Source organism: Trichechus manatus, unplaced genomic scaffold (assembly GCF_000243295.1).
Source record: "Trichechus manatus latirostris isolate Lorelei unplaced genomic scaffold, TriManLat1.0 scaffold00249, whole genome shotgun sequence".
Lineage (NCBI taxonomy): Eukaryota > Metazoa > Chordata > Mammalia > Sirenia > Trichechidae > Trichechus > Trichechus manatus.
The window spans coordinates 1,829,284-1,844,435 of record NW_004444185.1 but is presented as its reverse complement, the minus strand read 5'-3'; the positions used below and the strand labels follow the sequence as shown (position 1 = coordinate 1,844,435).

The window sequence follows — 15,152 nt, the reverse complement described above, 5'->3', positions numbered from 1 at the left end:
AGAACCCTGCCCGCAGGGTCACTCTTTGCCCTTGGCCGACCCACAGCAGATTATTTCCCCCAGAGATAATCTGAGCAGCCAGGTTCAGTACTCTGCTCACCTCCCAAGCTGCCTGCGCTGAGGCAAGGCTGGGGGCAGGCAGGGGGGGCTCTGCTCACACGTGGCCCTCAGTTCAGTGCCAAGGCTCCCCCCTCCACCTCCTCCTATCTCCCCCGCCCCCCTCCACCCCCCCACTTCTAGCATAAGCGAAAAACAAGCCCTCAGTGGCTCTTGGTTATGGGGAGCACCTGGAGGTCAGGGAGGAAATGGAGATGGTACGCAGACAGTAATTTCCGCCTCATTAATCTGAGGGTATCAGCAATTTCTTTACAAGCAGTGTCTTCCGCACACACGGAAACCACAGCTTAAAGTGCCAAAGCAGACACTGTAGAGTGTCGGGCTCCTTTCGTTTGGGAACCGAGGCCTGGAAAGATGAGGCGAGTCACTGGGATACGACGAGGTGGCAGCAGAGATTGCATCCACATTCCCTGGATCCTTAGGTGCCCCTGCCCCCCAGCAGCCCCACCAGGCAGAGATCCCAGAGCAGAACAAGGGTACTGGGGGCCAGTGGGGTTCAGTGGGAGGAGGCAGGTGCAGGGAAAAGCTAGAGATGGGCAGAAGGGGCCAGAACTGCAGAGGCTGGATAAGAAATAGGAAGAAAGCAGGGCCAAGTGGGAACGTTCCAGAAATTGGAGAGTGTTGCTGTGTTCCTGTTAACTGAGGGCCAACGTTTTTGCAGGGAAGCACTTGAACCAGGCAGACTGGTGGTCCTGGGGGTCTAGCGGGCAGCTGCACCTTTATGTCCCTTATGAGGGGTAAAAGACAGTACGGCGCTTAGTGCAACGCGGTCCTCAGCAATCAGGGATCACTCCTCTTTCTCTCAGGATCGCCCTCAATCTCAAACACGTGGTTGGGGGCAGGAGTCACTGAGGTGCTGGTCAGAGTTTCTAGGCTGAAGTGGGGACAGGACACAAGGGGGCAAGTCATGAAGACGTCTCTGCAAAAGAAGGCAGGTTGAGGCCCCCCCAAACTGCACGTGGCCCTCTGACCTCCGGTTAAAGCTTTTTCGAGGCTCCCTCAGCAGAAGTCAGTCTCCTGCAGCCCCTCTGGGCCACCATTCTCAGCCAGAGGGAGGGCTCTGCCGCCCGGGGAGCCCAGGTCATACAGGGTGCTGCCTGTGGTCATCCTGCTGAAGCTGTGGGAGCCGTGGCGGGGTCTGTGGTGGCAGCACTGGGCCCCAAAGCACAAGGCTTCCTGAAAGTTTTCTCGGAAGCGGCTGGACATGAGGCTGTAAAGCACGGGGTTGACGGCTGAGCTGAGGTAGAAGAAGACGCCAGAGATGACGTGCAAGTACTGATAGGCCAGATGCAGGCTGTCTGTCCAGTGGGACACGAGGCTCCACATGAGGCGGTCAGCGTGGAACGGGGCCCAGCAGATCCCAAACACCACAACCAGCACAACTGTGGGGCAGAGAGGGAGATCTGAGTGCCGCCGGAGCCCCTCACTGCCTTCCCCAGCTGCAGTCTGGCCTGCCCCATTTTCACCTCCTCTCCTGTCCCACAGACCACCATTGCCCACCGCATCTGGAAGTTTGCCTGCCCTGGCCACACCAGTCTCATGACCGGGCAGTGGGCCCCGTGTCTACCTCCTGGCCACAGCTGATGGGACGGGGTGGACATCTGAGCCAAGCTGACCCAATGATTCTGTCACCATGGGATTAGGAATTGTTAGGTGCCTCTTAGCTGCGGATGCTGAGCCACTAACGGGATGCAGATGGTGGGGCTGAGGCCAAGTCAGAGTGCCTGTGTGGAGGCCAGGCTTGCCGAGGCATAAGTGAGAGAAGCAGGAGAATAGGGCACATGCTCAGAGCAGTAGACAGTGAGATTGTGGAGCCAGAGAGAGTAAGACACGCACACCCAACCACACGTTCCACATAAACACACCACACACTCTACACACACACACACACACACCACACAAACACACCACACACTCCACACAAATACACACCATACCACATCACACCACACACACACCACATACACCACACCACACACTGCATACACCACACAAACACACCACACACTCCACACAAACACGCACCACACAAACATACCGCACACTCCACACAAATATGTGCCACACAAACACACCACACACTCCACACAAACACACACCATACCACATCACACCACACACACACCACATACACCACACAACACCCTCCACACACACCACACCACAAACATACCACACACTCCACACACACACCACACACTCCACACAAGCACACACTGCACACACCACACACACACACCACATCACACCATGTACCACACCACACACGCAAACACACCATACCACATCACACCACAGAAACTCACCACACACACACCACAGAAACACACCACACACTCCACACAAATACACTATATCACATCACGCCACACACACCACACATACACACACACAAAACACACTACACATTACACGCCACACTATTACACTATGCCTGCCTCGGCCGTGCAAGCCTTCCTAGCCCCAGCGCCCCATACTAATTGCCTCTTCACTTGAGAGGGTACTCCCGCCCCACCCACCTTCTGCAAAAGGCAGGACAGGCTGGCCCAGCTCTCACTCTCCTGGGCCTTGGTCTGAACCAGCCATGTCCTTCCTTGGGTCTGTGCCTTGATTTTTGTTTATTTCTTGTGTTTACTTCTCCAACTGTCTTTCCTTTGGAGTGTCTTCCCCGTCATACCCTAGCGTGGTTTTCCTCAAAATCCTGTGTTACAAACAGGATATTGCTTACAAAGCCCCCAGGACACAGCCTGGTGCACAGTAGGCCCTCAGAAAGTACAACAGGAGAGAGGGGGAGGGAGAGAAGAAAGCCAGCGAGTCCCAGGCCAGTAAGCAAGGCGGCCTTAAGGAAACACCCCACCACCTTCTGTCCCAGGTGAGCACCACTGCAGACTTCGCCAAGTTTTCGGGGGGTGGGGTGGCAGGGGGTGGTGGTAGAGCAGAGAGGCAATTGGTTTTCAGTGCAGGCCAAGCCTGCCTCAGCCTCACCCTCATGCAGAGCTGGGAGGCCAGCACAGAGCTCTGGGGTCAGTCCTGTCTGAGAGGCATGAGGGATGGCCTCTCTCTCTGTCCCCAGTTAGCTGGCCATAATCCTGCGGGTTTGACCACGGGTCTCCCCAGCTCTCTCCCCTGCCCTGACTCACCCCACCTACCTGATTCTGGGGCTGCTGAGGTGGGGCTGTGCTGGGGTGGAGTGGGATGGCGAGGGAACCAATGATCTGCTTAGTATTAGCTTGTCTTACTTCCCAGGGGCCACTATTTTTGAAGAAGAGTCAGGTGTCTGGGCCACGGTAAGGTCTGCAGAGCCTCAGCCCAGCTGCGTGGGCCCTGGGCTGCACTAATCCACACTTGGACTTCTGTCCCGATTCTTCTGGGCTCTGACACCAAAACAGAAAACCAAACCCATTGCCATGGAGTCAATTCCAACTCATGGCGACCCCATGTGTTACAGAGTAGAACTGCTCCATAGGGTTTTCTTGGCTGTAATCGTTATGGACGCACATCGCCAGGCCTTTCTTCTGCAGTGCTTCTGGGTGGGTTGGGACCACCAACCTTTAGGTTAGTAGTTGAGCGCAAACCATTTGCACCACCCAGGGAGTGCTCTGACCCTCACAAACAGGCCTCTTGACCAGCCTCTTGTAGATGAATCACCACTCCTGTGTACATTCCACTCTCTCAAGAGAGCCACAGACACCACCTAGAGGAAATTCATCATCTGGCCTCTCCAGCACCCCTCCCTTCTTCTAGGCTCAGCATGCTCCTTCCCTTCTTGTGGGAACGCTCCCACCATGTGGTTCCACTGGGGGCTGCCCTCTTTACCACCTTGCCACTCTGGCCCAGGGGGTGGGCCATGACCTAAACCCCACCAATCAGAACCCTTCCCTGGATTTTTCAATAGCGACTAAAGGAAGTTCTCAGGAAAGAGGACTGTGCCCTGTGGCCATGCCCCTGGGCTGCTTAGTGTCAGCTTGTCTTGCAAACCACAGAAAGGTACATGGTGGGGTGTGTGTGTGTGTGTAGTGTGTGTGTAGTGTGTCAGGGCCTGTGGATGACAGAGCAGGGACTGAGCCTGAGACATATTTAGGGGCCAAGATGAGAGACCTGAAAGGCCCAGGTCCCTGCTCTGTCATCCACTGGCCCTGATACGCACGACACACACACACACACACACACATACACACCACACACTCCACACACACACCACACCACACACCTTTCTGTGGTTTGCTTCCATGAGCCAGGGCCAGTTTCCTGGGTGTGAACTGTGATTGCATAGGGCCCCAAACACAGACGGGCCCTCTGGTTGGCATCATGCTCTACTGCTGCCGTCTTGACATTCTTACTAATTTTTCAGCAAGGACCCTGAATTTAAAGTTTGCACTGGGCCCCGCACATTATGTAGCCCATCCTGCCATGAGCCAATAACAAATATCTTTGATAAGTTTCTAGCAGGGTAATCTAAAGGAGTACACGCACACACACACACACACGCACGCATGCATGGAGGGTGGGGAGACTTACCTCAAAACACCTACTCAGTTTTCATAAACCAAGCATACACCAGCGTTCCCTCAAGCCCTGAACCCCCAGCCTCATATCCTGTGCCTGGCTGAGCCCACTCTTCCCAGCAGTGACACTTACACAGCATCTTGGTCACCTGCCTCCGGCCCCTGTCCTGCAGCCTCTGCTGCAGGCTGCAGGTGTCACTGGACCTGGCCTCAGCGGCGCCTCTGCCCTTGGCCTCCCATCTGAGCAGCATGCTCTCACGCCTCAGCCGCAGCCCGATGAGCAGGTAGAGGACGCTGATGGTGGCCATGGGCAGGCAGAAGAAGAGCAGGGCGGTGGTCTGCACCACCAGCTTGTAGAGGGCCTGTGGGCGGACCAGGGTGCAGATGGCAGAGTCAGGCACCAGGCCCCGGCAGGGCACATCCAGCTGCTGGATGCCGTGGAGGCTGGTGTTGGGCACAGAGCAGAGTATGGCGAGGCCCCAGATGGCCCCAAGCACACGGCACACATGGGTCCGTGTCACCACAGACCGGGCCTGCAGCGGGTGCACCACGGCCACGTAGCGCTCCACGCTCAGGGCGGTGACGTTGAGCACGGAGGCCAGGCAGACTGTCTCAAAGAGCAGCGTGCGGAAGTAGCAGCCGTTGGCGCCCAGCAGGAAGGGGTAGTTGTGCCACATCTCGTAGAGCTCCAGGGGCATGCCCACGAGCAGCACCAGGAGGTCGGACATGGCGAGGCTGAGGAGGTAGTAATTGGTAGGTGTGCGCATGGCCTTGTGGTATAGGATGACCACGCAGGTCAGCCCGTTGCCCACGGTGCCCACGACGAAGATCAACAAGTACGTGGCACAGATGGGCACAAACAGGTCTGTCTGCTGGGGTCCCAGGTACTTGAGTCTCAGCATCTCGTCAGTCAGGTTCAGGTCCTCGGGTTCAAAGAGCCCCCAGGCCCTACTGCCATTGCAGGGGACAGGGATCCTTGTACTCTCTGGGGGCAGGTCTCCAGAGAGGATGGAGCAATTGAGGCAGAGAGGGGCCTGTGGAACAGATGGCAGAAACAACCAGAAAGGTCACTTGGTGGATCCTGGCTCTGTTATAATCTATCAAACCAAAGGGGCCATCGACGCTAAGGTGGCCATTATTTTACGTACTGCTGAGAAAAAAGAAAACAACTCATTGCCATCGAGTCAATTCCGACTCATAGCAACCCTATAGGACAGAGGAGAACTGCCCTACAGGGTTTCCAAGGAGCAGTTGGTAGATTCAAACTGTTGACCTTGTGGTTAGCAGCCGAGCTCTTAACCACTGCACCACCAGTGCTCCTCTTTTGGTTTTGAAAAAGAAAAAACTGTCATCCACTATAAGATGTACTACAATTTCAGAAACGTAAAAATGTCCACCTTAGTATAAGGACAGACATATAGACCATGGAATATTATTAAGAGTCCGGAAGTAAACTCATATATCTATGGTCAACTGATTTTCGACATAGGTGTCAAGTCCATTTAAGGGAAAAGAATAGACTCTTCAGTAAATGGTTCTGGGACAACTTTCATGCAAAAGAATGAAATTAGACCCATACCTCACACTACACCCCACGTGTCTGTCAGTTGGTTGTACTGTGGGGCTTGCGTGTTGCTGTGATGTGAGAAGCTATGCCACTGATATTCAATACCAGCAGGGTCACCTGCGGTGGACTGGTTTCGGCTGAGCTTCCAAACTTAGACAAACTAGGAAGAAGGACCTGGCGGTCTACTTCTGAAAAAAATTAGCCAGTGAAAACCTTATGAATAGCAGCAGAACATTGTCTGATATTGTGCTGGAAGATGAAACCCTCAGGTTGGAAGGGACTCAGAATATGACTGGGGAAGAGCTGTCGCCTCAAAGTAGAGTTGACTTTAATGACGTAGATGGAGTCAAGCTTTTGGGACCTTCATTTGCTGATATGGCACGACTCAAAATGAGAAGAAAAAGCTGCAAACATCCATTAATAATTGGAATGTGCAGTGTATAAAGTATGAATCCAGGAAAATTAGAAATCGTCAAAAATGAAATGGAAAACATAAAGATCAATATCCTAGGCATTAGTGAGCTGAAATGGACTGGTATTGGCCATTTTGAATCAGACAATCATATGGTGCACTATGCCGGGAATGACAAATTGAAGAGGAATGGTGTATTCATCGTCAAAAAGAACATTTCAAGGCACCGGATAAGTAAAGCATTATTCAAGAAGAAGAACAAAGTGGGAGGCATCACACTACCTGATTTTAGAACCTATTATACCGCCATAGTAGTCAAAACAGCCTGGTACAGGTATAACAACAGATACATAGACCAATGGAACAGAATTGAGAATCCAGGCATAAATTCATCCACCTGTGAACAGCTGATGTTTGACAAAGGCCCAAAGTCTGTCAATTGGGGAAAAGATAGTCTCTTTAACAAACGGTGCTGGTATAACTGGATATCCATATCTGCAAAAAACTGAAACAAGACCCATACCTCACACCATGCACAAAAACTGACTCAAAATGGATAAAAGACCTAAATATAAAATCGAAAACGATGAACATCATGGAAGAAAAAATAGGCACAACGCTAGGAGCCCTAATACCTGGTGTAAACACAATATGAACCATAAGTAACAATGCACAAACACCAGAAGAGAAACTAGATAACTGGGAGCTCCTAAAAATCAAACACTTATGCTCATCAAAAGACTTCACCAAAAGAGTAAAAAGACAATCCACAGACTGTGAAGAAAATTTTGGCTACAACAAATCTAATCAGTGTCTAATCTCTAAAATCTACAAGATACTGGAAAACCTCAACAACAAAAAGACAAGTAACCCAATTAAAAAATGGGCAAGGATATGAACAGACACTTTACCAAAGAAGACATTCAAGCAGCTAACAGACACATGACGAAATGCTCACAATCATTAGCCATTAGAGAAATGCAAATCAAAACTACAATGAGGTACCATCTCACCCCAACAAAGCTAGCATTAATCAAAAAAACATCAAATAATAAATGTTGGAGAGGTTGTGGAGAGATTGGAACAGTTATACACTGTTGGTAGGAATGTAAAATGGTACAACTGCTTTGGAAACTGATTTGGCGCTTCCTTAAAAAGCTAGAAATAGAAGTACCATACTATCCTGCTCCTTAGAATATATCCTAGAGAAATAAGAGCCATCACACGAATAGATATATGCACACCCATGTTCATTGCAGCACTGTTCATGATAGCAAAAAAATGGAAACAACCTAGGTGCCCATCAACAGACAAATGGATAAACAAATTCTGGTATATTCACACAATAGAATACTACCCCAACGATAAATAACAACGATGAATTTGTGCAACATAACATGGAGGAATCTGGAAGGCATTATGCTGAGTGAATTTAGTCAGTTGCAAAAGGACAAATATTGTATAAGACCACTATTATAAGAACTCAAGAAAAGGTTTAAACACAGAAGAAAATATTCTTTGATAGTTACGAGAATGGGGAGGGAGGGAGAGGGGTATTCACTAACTAGATAGTAGACAAGAATTATCTTAGATGAAGGGAAAGACAACACACACTACAGGGGAAGTCAGCACACCTGGACTAAACCAAAGCTAAGAAGTTTCCTGAATACAACCAAACACTTCGAGGGACAGAGTAGCAGGGGCGGGGGTCAGGGGACCATGGTTTCAGGGGTCATCTAGGTCAACTGGCATAACAAAGTTTATTAAGAAAATGTTCTGCATCCTACTTTGGTGAGTGGCGTCTGGGGTCTTAAAAGCTTACAAGCAGCCATGTAAGATGCATCAGTTGGTCCCAACCCACCTGGAGTAAAGGAGAATGAAGAACACCAAAGACACAAGGAAAATATTAGCCCAAGAGACAGAAAGGGCCACATAAACCAGAGACTTCATCAGCCTGAGACCAGAAGAACTAGATGGTGCCCGGCTACCACCAATGACTGCCCTGAGAGGGAACACAACAGAGAGTCCCTGTTGGAGCAGGAGAAAAGTGGGGTGCAGAACTCAAATTCTAGTAGAGAGGCTAGTTTTAATGGTTTGACTGAGACTGGAGGGACCCTGGAAGACATGGCCCCCAGACTGTCTGTTGGCCCAGAGCTGAAACCATTCCTGAGGCCAACTCTTCAGACAAAGATTAGACTGGACTATAGGACATAAAATGATATTCGTGAAGAATGTGCTTCTTAGTTCAAGTAGATACATGAGACTAAATGGGCAGCTCGTGTCCGGACGCGAGATGAGAAGGCAGAGAGTGTCAGGAGCTGGTTGAATCGACATGGGAAATCTAGGGTGGAAAGGAAGAGTGTGCTGTCACAGTATAGGGAGAGCAACTAGGGTCATATAACAAGGTGTGTATAAATTTTTGTATGAGAGACTAACTTGAATTGTAAACTTTCACTTAAAGCACAATAATAAAAAAAAAAGAACATTTCATGATCTATCCTGAAGTACAATGCTATCAGTGACAGGGTAATATTCATACACCTACAAGGAAGACCAGTTAATATGACTATTACTCAAATTTATGCACAAACCACTAATGCCCAAGATGAAGAAACTGAAGATTTTTACCAACTTCTGTAGTCTGAAATTGATCAAACATGCAATCAAGATGCGTTGATAATTACTGTTGATTGGAATGCGAATGTTGGAGACAAAGAAGAAGGACCGTTAATTGGAAAATATGGCCTTGGTGATAGAAACAATGCCAGAGATTGCATGAGAGAATTTTCCAAGGCCAACGACTTCTCCATTGCAAATACCTTTTTTCAACAACATAAGTGGTGACTATACACGTGGACCCTGCTGGATGGAATATACAGGAATCAAATTGACTGTATCTGTGGAAAGAGACAATGGAAAAGCTCAGTAACATCAGTCAGAACAAGGCCAGGGGCTGACTGCAGAACAGACCATCAACTGTTTACATGCAAGTTCAAGTTGAAGCTGAAGAAAATTAAAACAACTTCATGACAGCCAAAATGTGACCCTGAGTATATCCCACCTGAATTTAGAGACCATCTCAAGAACAGATTTGACACATTGAATACTCATGACTGAAGACCAGACGAGTTGTGGAATGACATCAAGGACATCATACATAAAGAAAGCAAGAGGTCATTAAAAAGACAAGAAAGAAAGAAGAGACCAAAAGGATGTCAGAAGAGACTCTGAAACTTGCTCTTGAATGTAAAGCAGCTAAAGCAAAAGGAAGAAATGATGAAGTAAAAGAGCAGAACAGAAGATTTCAAAGGGAGGCTAGAGAAGACAAAGTAAAGTATCATAATGACATGTGTAAAGATCTGAAGTTAGAAAACCAAAAAGGAAGAACACACTCAGCATTTCTCAAGCTGAAAGAACTGAAGAAAAAATTCAAGTCTCAAGTTGCAATTTTGAAGGATTCTATGAGCAGAATATTGAATGACACAGGAAGCATCAAAAGAAGATGGAAGGAATACACAAAGTCACTATACCAAAAAGAATTGGTCGATGTTCAGCCATTTCAGGAGGTAACATATGATGAAGAACTGATAGTACTGAAGGAAGAAGTCTAAGCTGCACTGAAGTCTTGGCAAAGAACACGGCTCCAGGAACTGATGCAATACCAACTAAGATGTTTCAACAAACAGATGTAGCTCTGGAAGTGCTCACTCATCTATACCAAGAAATGTGGAAGACAGATACCTGGCCAATCGACTGGAAGAGATCCATATTTATGCCTATTCCCAAGAAAGGTAATGCAACAGAATGAGGAAATTATTGAACAATATCATTAGTATCACATGCAAGTAAAATTTTGCTTAAGATCACTCAAAAGCAGTTGCAGCAGTACATCGACAGGGAACTGCCAGAAATTATAGCAGGATTTAGAAGAGGACATGGAACGACAGATATCAGGCTGATGTCAGATGAATTCTGGCTGAAAGCACAGAATACCAGAACGATGTTTACCTGTGTTTTGTTGACTATGCAAAGGCATTCTACTATGTGGATCATAACAGTTTATGGATAACATAGCGAAGAGTGGGAATTCCAGAACACTTAATTGTGCTCATGAGGAACCTGTACACAGACCAAGAGGCAGTTGTTCGAACAGAACAGGGGGATACTGCATGGTTTAAAGTCAGGAAGGGTGTGTGTCAGAGTTGTATCCTTTCACCATACTTATTCAATCTGTATGCTGAGCAAATAATCCGAGAAGTTAGACTATATGAAGAAGAATGGGGCATCAGGATTGGAGGAAGACTCATTAACAACTTGCATTATGCAGATGACACAACCTTGCTTGCTGTAAGTGAAGAGAACTTGAAGCACTATGAAGATCAAAGACCACAGCCTTCAGTGTGGATTACACCTCAACGTAAAGAAAACAAAAATCCTCACAACTGGACCAATAAGCAACATCATGATAAACAGAGAAAAGATTGAAGTTGTCAAAGATTTCATTTTACTCGGATCCACAATCAACACCCATGGAAGCAGCAGTCAAGAAATCAAATGACATTTTGCACTGGGCAAATCTGCTACAAAAGACCTCTTTAAAGTGTTAAAAAGCAAAGATGTCACTTTAAGGACTAAGGTGCGCCTGACCCAAGGCATGGTATTTCCAATAGCCTCGTATGCATGTGAAAGCTGGGCAATGAATAAGGAAAATGAAAGAGGAGTTAATGCCTTTGAATTATGGTGTTGGCGAAGAATACTGAATATACCATGGACTGCCAGAAGAAGGAACAGATCTGTCTTGGAAGAAGTACAGCCAGAATGCTCCTTTGAAACAAGGATGGCAAGACTTCATCTCATGTATTTTGGACATGTTATTAGGTGTGACCAGTCCCTAGAAATGGTCAGCATGCTTGGTAAAGTAGAGGGTCAGCGAAAGAGAGGAAGACCCTCAACCAGATGGATTGACACAGTGGCTACAACAATGGGCTCAAACATACCAAGGATTGTGATGATGGCGCAGGACGGGGCAGTGTTTCGTTCTGTTGTACACAGGGTGACTATGAGTCCGAACCGACTAGACAACATCTAACAACAACTTTAAAAAGTACATCTTAAAAATGATAAAATATGGTACTTCAATTTTTAATTTCACGATTTGTTGACACCTCTGAATAAGGAATGGACCCTCTCAAGCAGAGGCTTCGACATCCACAGTCTCCCCTATGTCTCTCCCCTTTCAAGACATGGAGTTCCACCAATGACCGCCCTGACAGGGAACACAACAGAGAGTCCCTGATGGAGCAGGAGAAAGGTGGGGTACAGAACTCAAATCCTAGTAAAAAGACAAGACTTAATGGTCTGACTGAGACTGGAGGAACCCCAGAAAGCATGGCCCCCGGACTCTCTGTCAACCCAGAACTGAAACAATTCCCAAGGCCAACTCTTCAGACAGAGATTGGACTCGACTGTGGGACATAAAATGATACTCGTGAGGAGTGTGCTTCTTAGCTCAAGTAGATACATGAGACTAAGTGGGCAGCTGAGATGAGAAAGTGAAGAGGATCAGGAGCTGGTTGAATGGATGCAGGAAATCGGGTGGAAAGGAGGAGTGTGCTGTCACAGTATAGGGAGAGCAATTGGGGTCACGTAACAGTGTATGTATACATTTTTGTATGAGAGACTGACTTGAATTGTAAACTTTCACTTAAAGTACAACAATAAATAAATAAATAAGACATGAGGTTCAGGAGAAGCCCTTGGAACCGCAGTTTGCACTCAGAGCCTCAGCTTGGGTATCTGTAAAATGCCCAATATGCAGTACTGCATTGTCTTTAAGAGCAGGGGGTCTGGAAGCAGCTGCATGGATTCAAATCCAGCCTCCCTCAACTCCTGGCTGTGACCTTGTGCACGGTCACTCTCCGAGGCTGTTTCCTTCTTATGAAGATCAGGGAGTTCAGTCCATAAAAGGACTAACACGAGACCTGCCTCACTGTGGGACTGAGCCACCGTGGGGACCAAGTGAGGGAATGAAAACACTATGAACTGTAATGCTGGATCCAAATGTTGGTGCTTGTTGTCTGTCAACTGAACTGTTCAAAGTCGAAATATTTGACACTCTTAATACTGCCAGTTCTGGGGTTCCCGCTTCTCCATAGGGCTCCCCATCTCTTTGCCCAGTCGCTGGGTATAATGGCTAAGAACCCAGGCCATGGAGCTAAACAGGCCTGGGTCAAATCCTGGCTTTGCCATTCCAGCTGTGACTTCCCCGAACTGTGCCTCAGTCTCCTCACCTGCAAAATGGGACATCCACAGAGCCTACCTCACAGTTCCTGTGAAGACTGGATGAGAGACATGTAAAGTTCTCAGGGGTGTGGCCGGCACATTTTAAGTGCTCCATTCAATCCAGCTTAGCATGATACTTGTTTCCCAGAAGGAAAAGGAAGGACAGAGTCCAGGGGGAGAAGGGCAGGAGCTGAAGCAGAATTCTGCTGGGCCTGTGTCCTGGTGGGACAAGGCTGGATGCCCGCCTGAGTCTGCTAGGGCCTGTGGGTGGGTTCAGTGCCCCCTACCACTCCACTTAAGCTTGATTCCTGGGTCCTCTCCCTACTCGTTCAGCTCCGTTCCCCATTGCCCCCGTGCCTGCTCACCCCCGGTTCCCCTTCCAAGGTCCTCCATCCAGGTCCTCAGCTCTTTCCCAGACTCTGGAAGCCTGCTTCACCCAGCCTCCCTGCCTCTCTCACACAGAATCCCCGCACCTGGGGCCCAGGCGCATTTTCACCCACTCCCACTTTTCGCACTAACCTGCTCCCGGGATGAGCCGGAGCGCGCAGGCGCCCTCTAGGGTTGGGGAGGCTCCCCCCGCCCCAGGAAGGGTCGTGCAGCGGAGCCCCCAGTCCCGCCCCATCAGGGAAATAGCCTCCGACCCCGCCCTGGGGCGACCTGCGAGCCCTTTCCTCTCCCCGGCCGCGACCCTGGCCCCCGCGCCGCCCCCTGCACCTACCATGCCGTCGGCGGGGCCACCCTAGCCCGGAGCCCACCGCCCAGCGCGGGGACGGCGCGTGTGAGGAGGACAGCGTCAGCGGACTGATGGACCGAAAGACGCGGTGCCTGGCGCCTGCGGACTGATGGACTGCGGCGAGCTGCCCAAGAGCAGACCGCCCCGTCGTCGCCCCGCCTGTCGCAGCCCCGGCGCCCTGGCTAGAGAGCCACCAGGGGGCAGTGCCACCCCCCAGCCTCCCGGCTGTGGGAGCAGGACACGCTCCCCTGAGGCGGCCTCCAAGCCCCCACACCCATCTAACGCTCGAGTTGTGTTCCGGGAACACCTTTATTTCACGGAACCCTCCCAACAACCCATTTCACAGATGAGAAAACTGAACCTCAGAGAGATGCAAATCTGGGCTCACACGCTGTCTCCACCCTCCAGCGTGCTGACTTTAGGATAATCACCTTGTCACAATGTCCCTCCAGTCCCCACCTCCTCCTGCCTCACATTTCAGATGCACTTCCAAGAATGTCCGACTAGCCCCTCAAAATCAACGTGCCCCAAAGGGGCTCATCCTGGCACTCTTTCAGCTCTCCCAGGATCCAGACCCCACTCCCAGAGCCAGGACTCCTCCTTCTCCCTCCTCCCCAATCCCAGGACTGCAGCCTCCGCTGCTCTCCCACCATCTCCCCTCTCAGATCCTCCCAGGGCAGCGTAGGAGCTTCCGTTCTCCCTCCAGCCCCACCTCCCACAGCCGGGCCGCCTTCCTGAGCCCCCAAGAGAGGCACGGCTTGCGCTTGACTTCCCCAGGGTCCCCATTTGTTCCTGAGAACACACCACAGTCTAGCCGCCTTCACTTGTCTTGTTAGTACCCCCTCTCCTCACTATGCTCCCTCAGCCCAATACCCTGTCCCTCATCCATTCAAATGTCCCCTTGCTCCCTTCCCCTACCACAGTGGGGGGTGGGGCGGGGAGAGAATGAGGGAGCCAGACCCCAGCCTCCCCGACTCCCTCAAACTACCCATGAAAATCCTCCGTCCGCCCTGTCCCAGGGCCCTCCCTGCCCATCACCTCCCGCAGCCCTGCTCCTCGGCTGGAAGTTATGTCTTCAGGGAACTTGCTAGGGAGTCTAGAAATACTGGGCCTCACAGGCTAAAGTGCTGCCTCCTGGGCCTCTTCCCAGAAAGTCTGATTCACCGAGTCTGGGGCAGGGCTCAGAAATCCTCATTTTTCTTTTTTCAAGTTTTTGTGTTATTGTACTTTAGACGAAGGTTTACAGGACAGATAGTTTCTCATTAAACAGTTAGTACACGTATTGTTTTATGACAATGGTCAATAACCCCATGACATGTCAACACTGTCCCTTCCTAACCTTGGGTTCCCTATCACCAGCTTTCCTGTCCCCTCCTGCCTTCTAGTCCTTGTCCCTGGACTGTTGTGCCCCATTAGTCTCGTTTTGTTTTATGGGGCTGTCTAATCTTTGGCTGAACAGTGAACCTCGGGAGTGACTTCATTACTGAGCTAAAAGGGTGTCCAGGGGCCATACTCTTGGGGTTTCTCCAGTCTCTG

General features: G+C 49.7%; 1 protein-coding gene across 1 annotated transcript; it reads right to left on the bottom strand.

The window, feature by feature from the left end:
* Nucleotides 1-816: 816 nt before the first annotated feature.
* NMUR1 (neuromedin U receptor 1) lies at nucleotides 817-13,708 on the bottom strand. Its single transcript, XM_023724510.1, has 3 exons — nucleotides 13,602-13,708; nucleotides 4,756-5,656; nucleotides 817-1,499 (listed from the first exon to the last, which is right to left on the bottom strand). Exons 1-3 carry the CDS (start codon nucleotides 13,602-13,604, stop codon nucleotides 1,117-1,119), a joined length of 1,287 nt encoding a protein of 428 aa, XP_023580278.1. The 5' UTR covers nucleotides 13,605-13,708; the 3' UTR covers nucleotides 817-1,116.
* Between the last annotated feature and the right edge of the window lie 1,444 nt (nucleotides 13,709-15,152).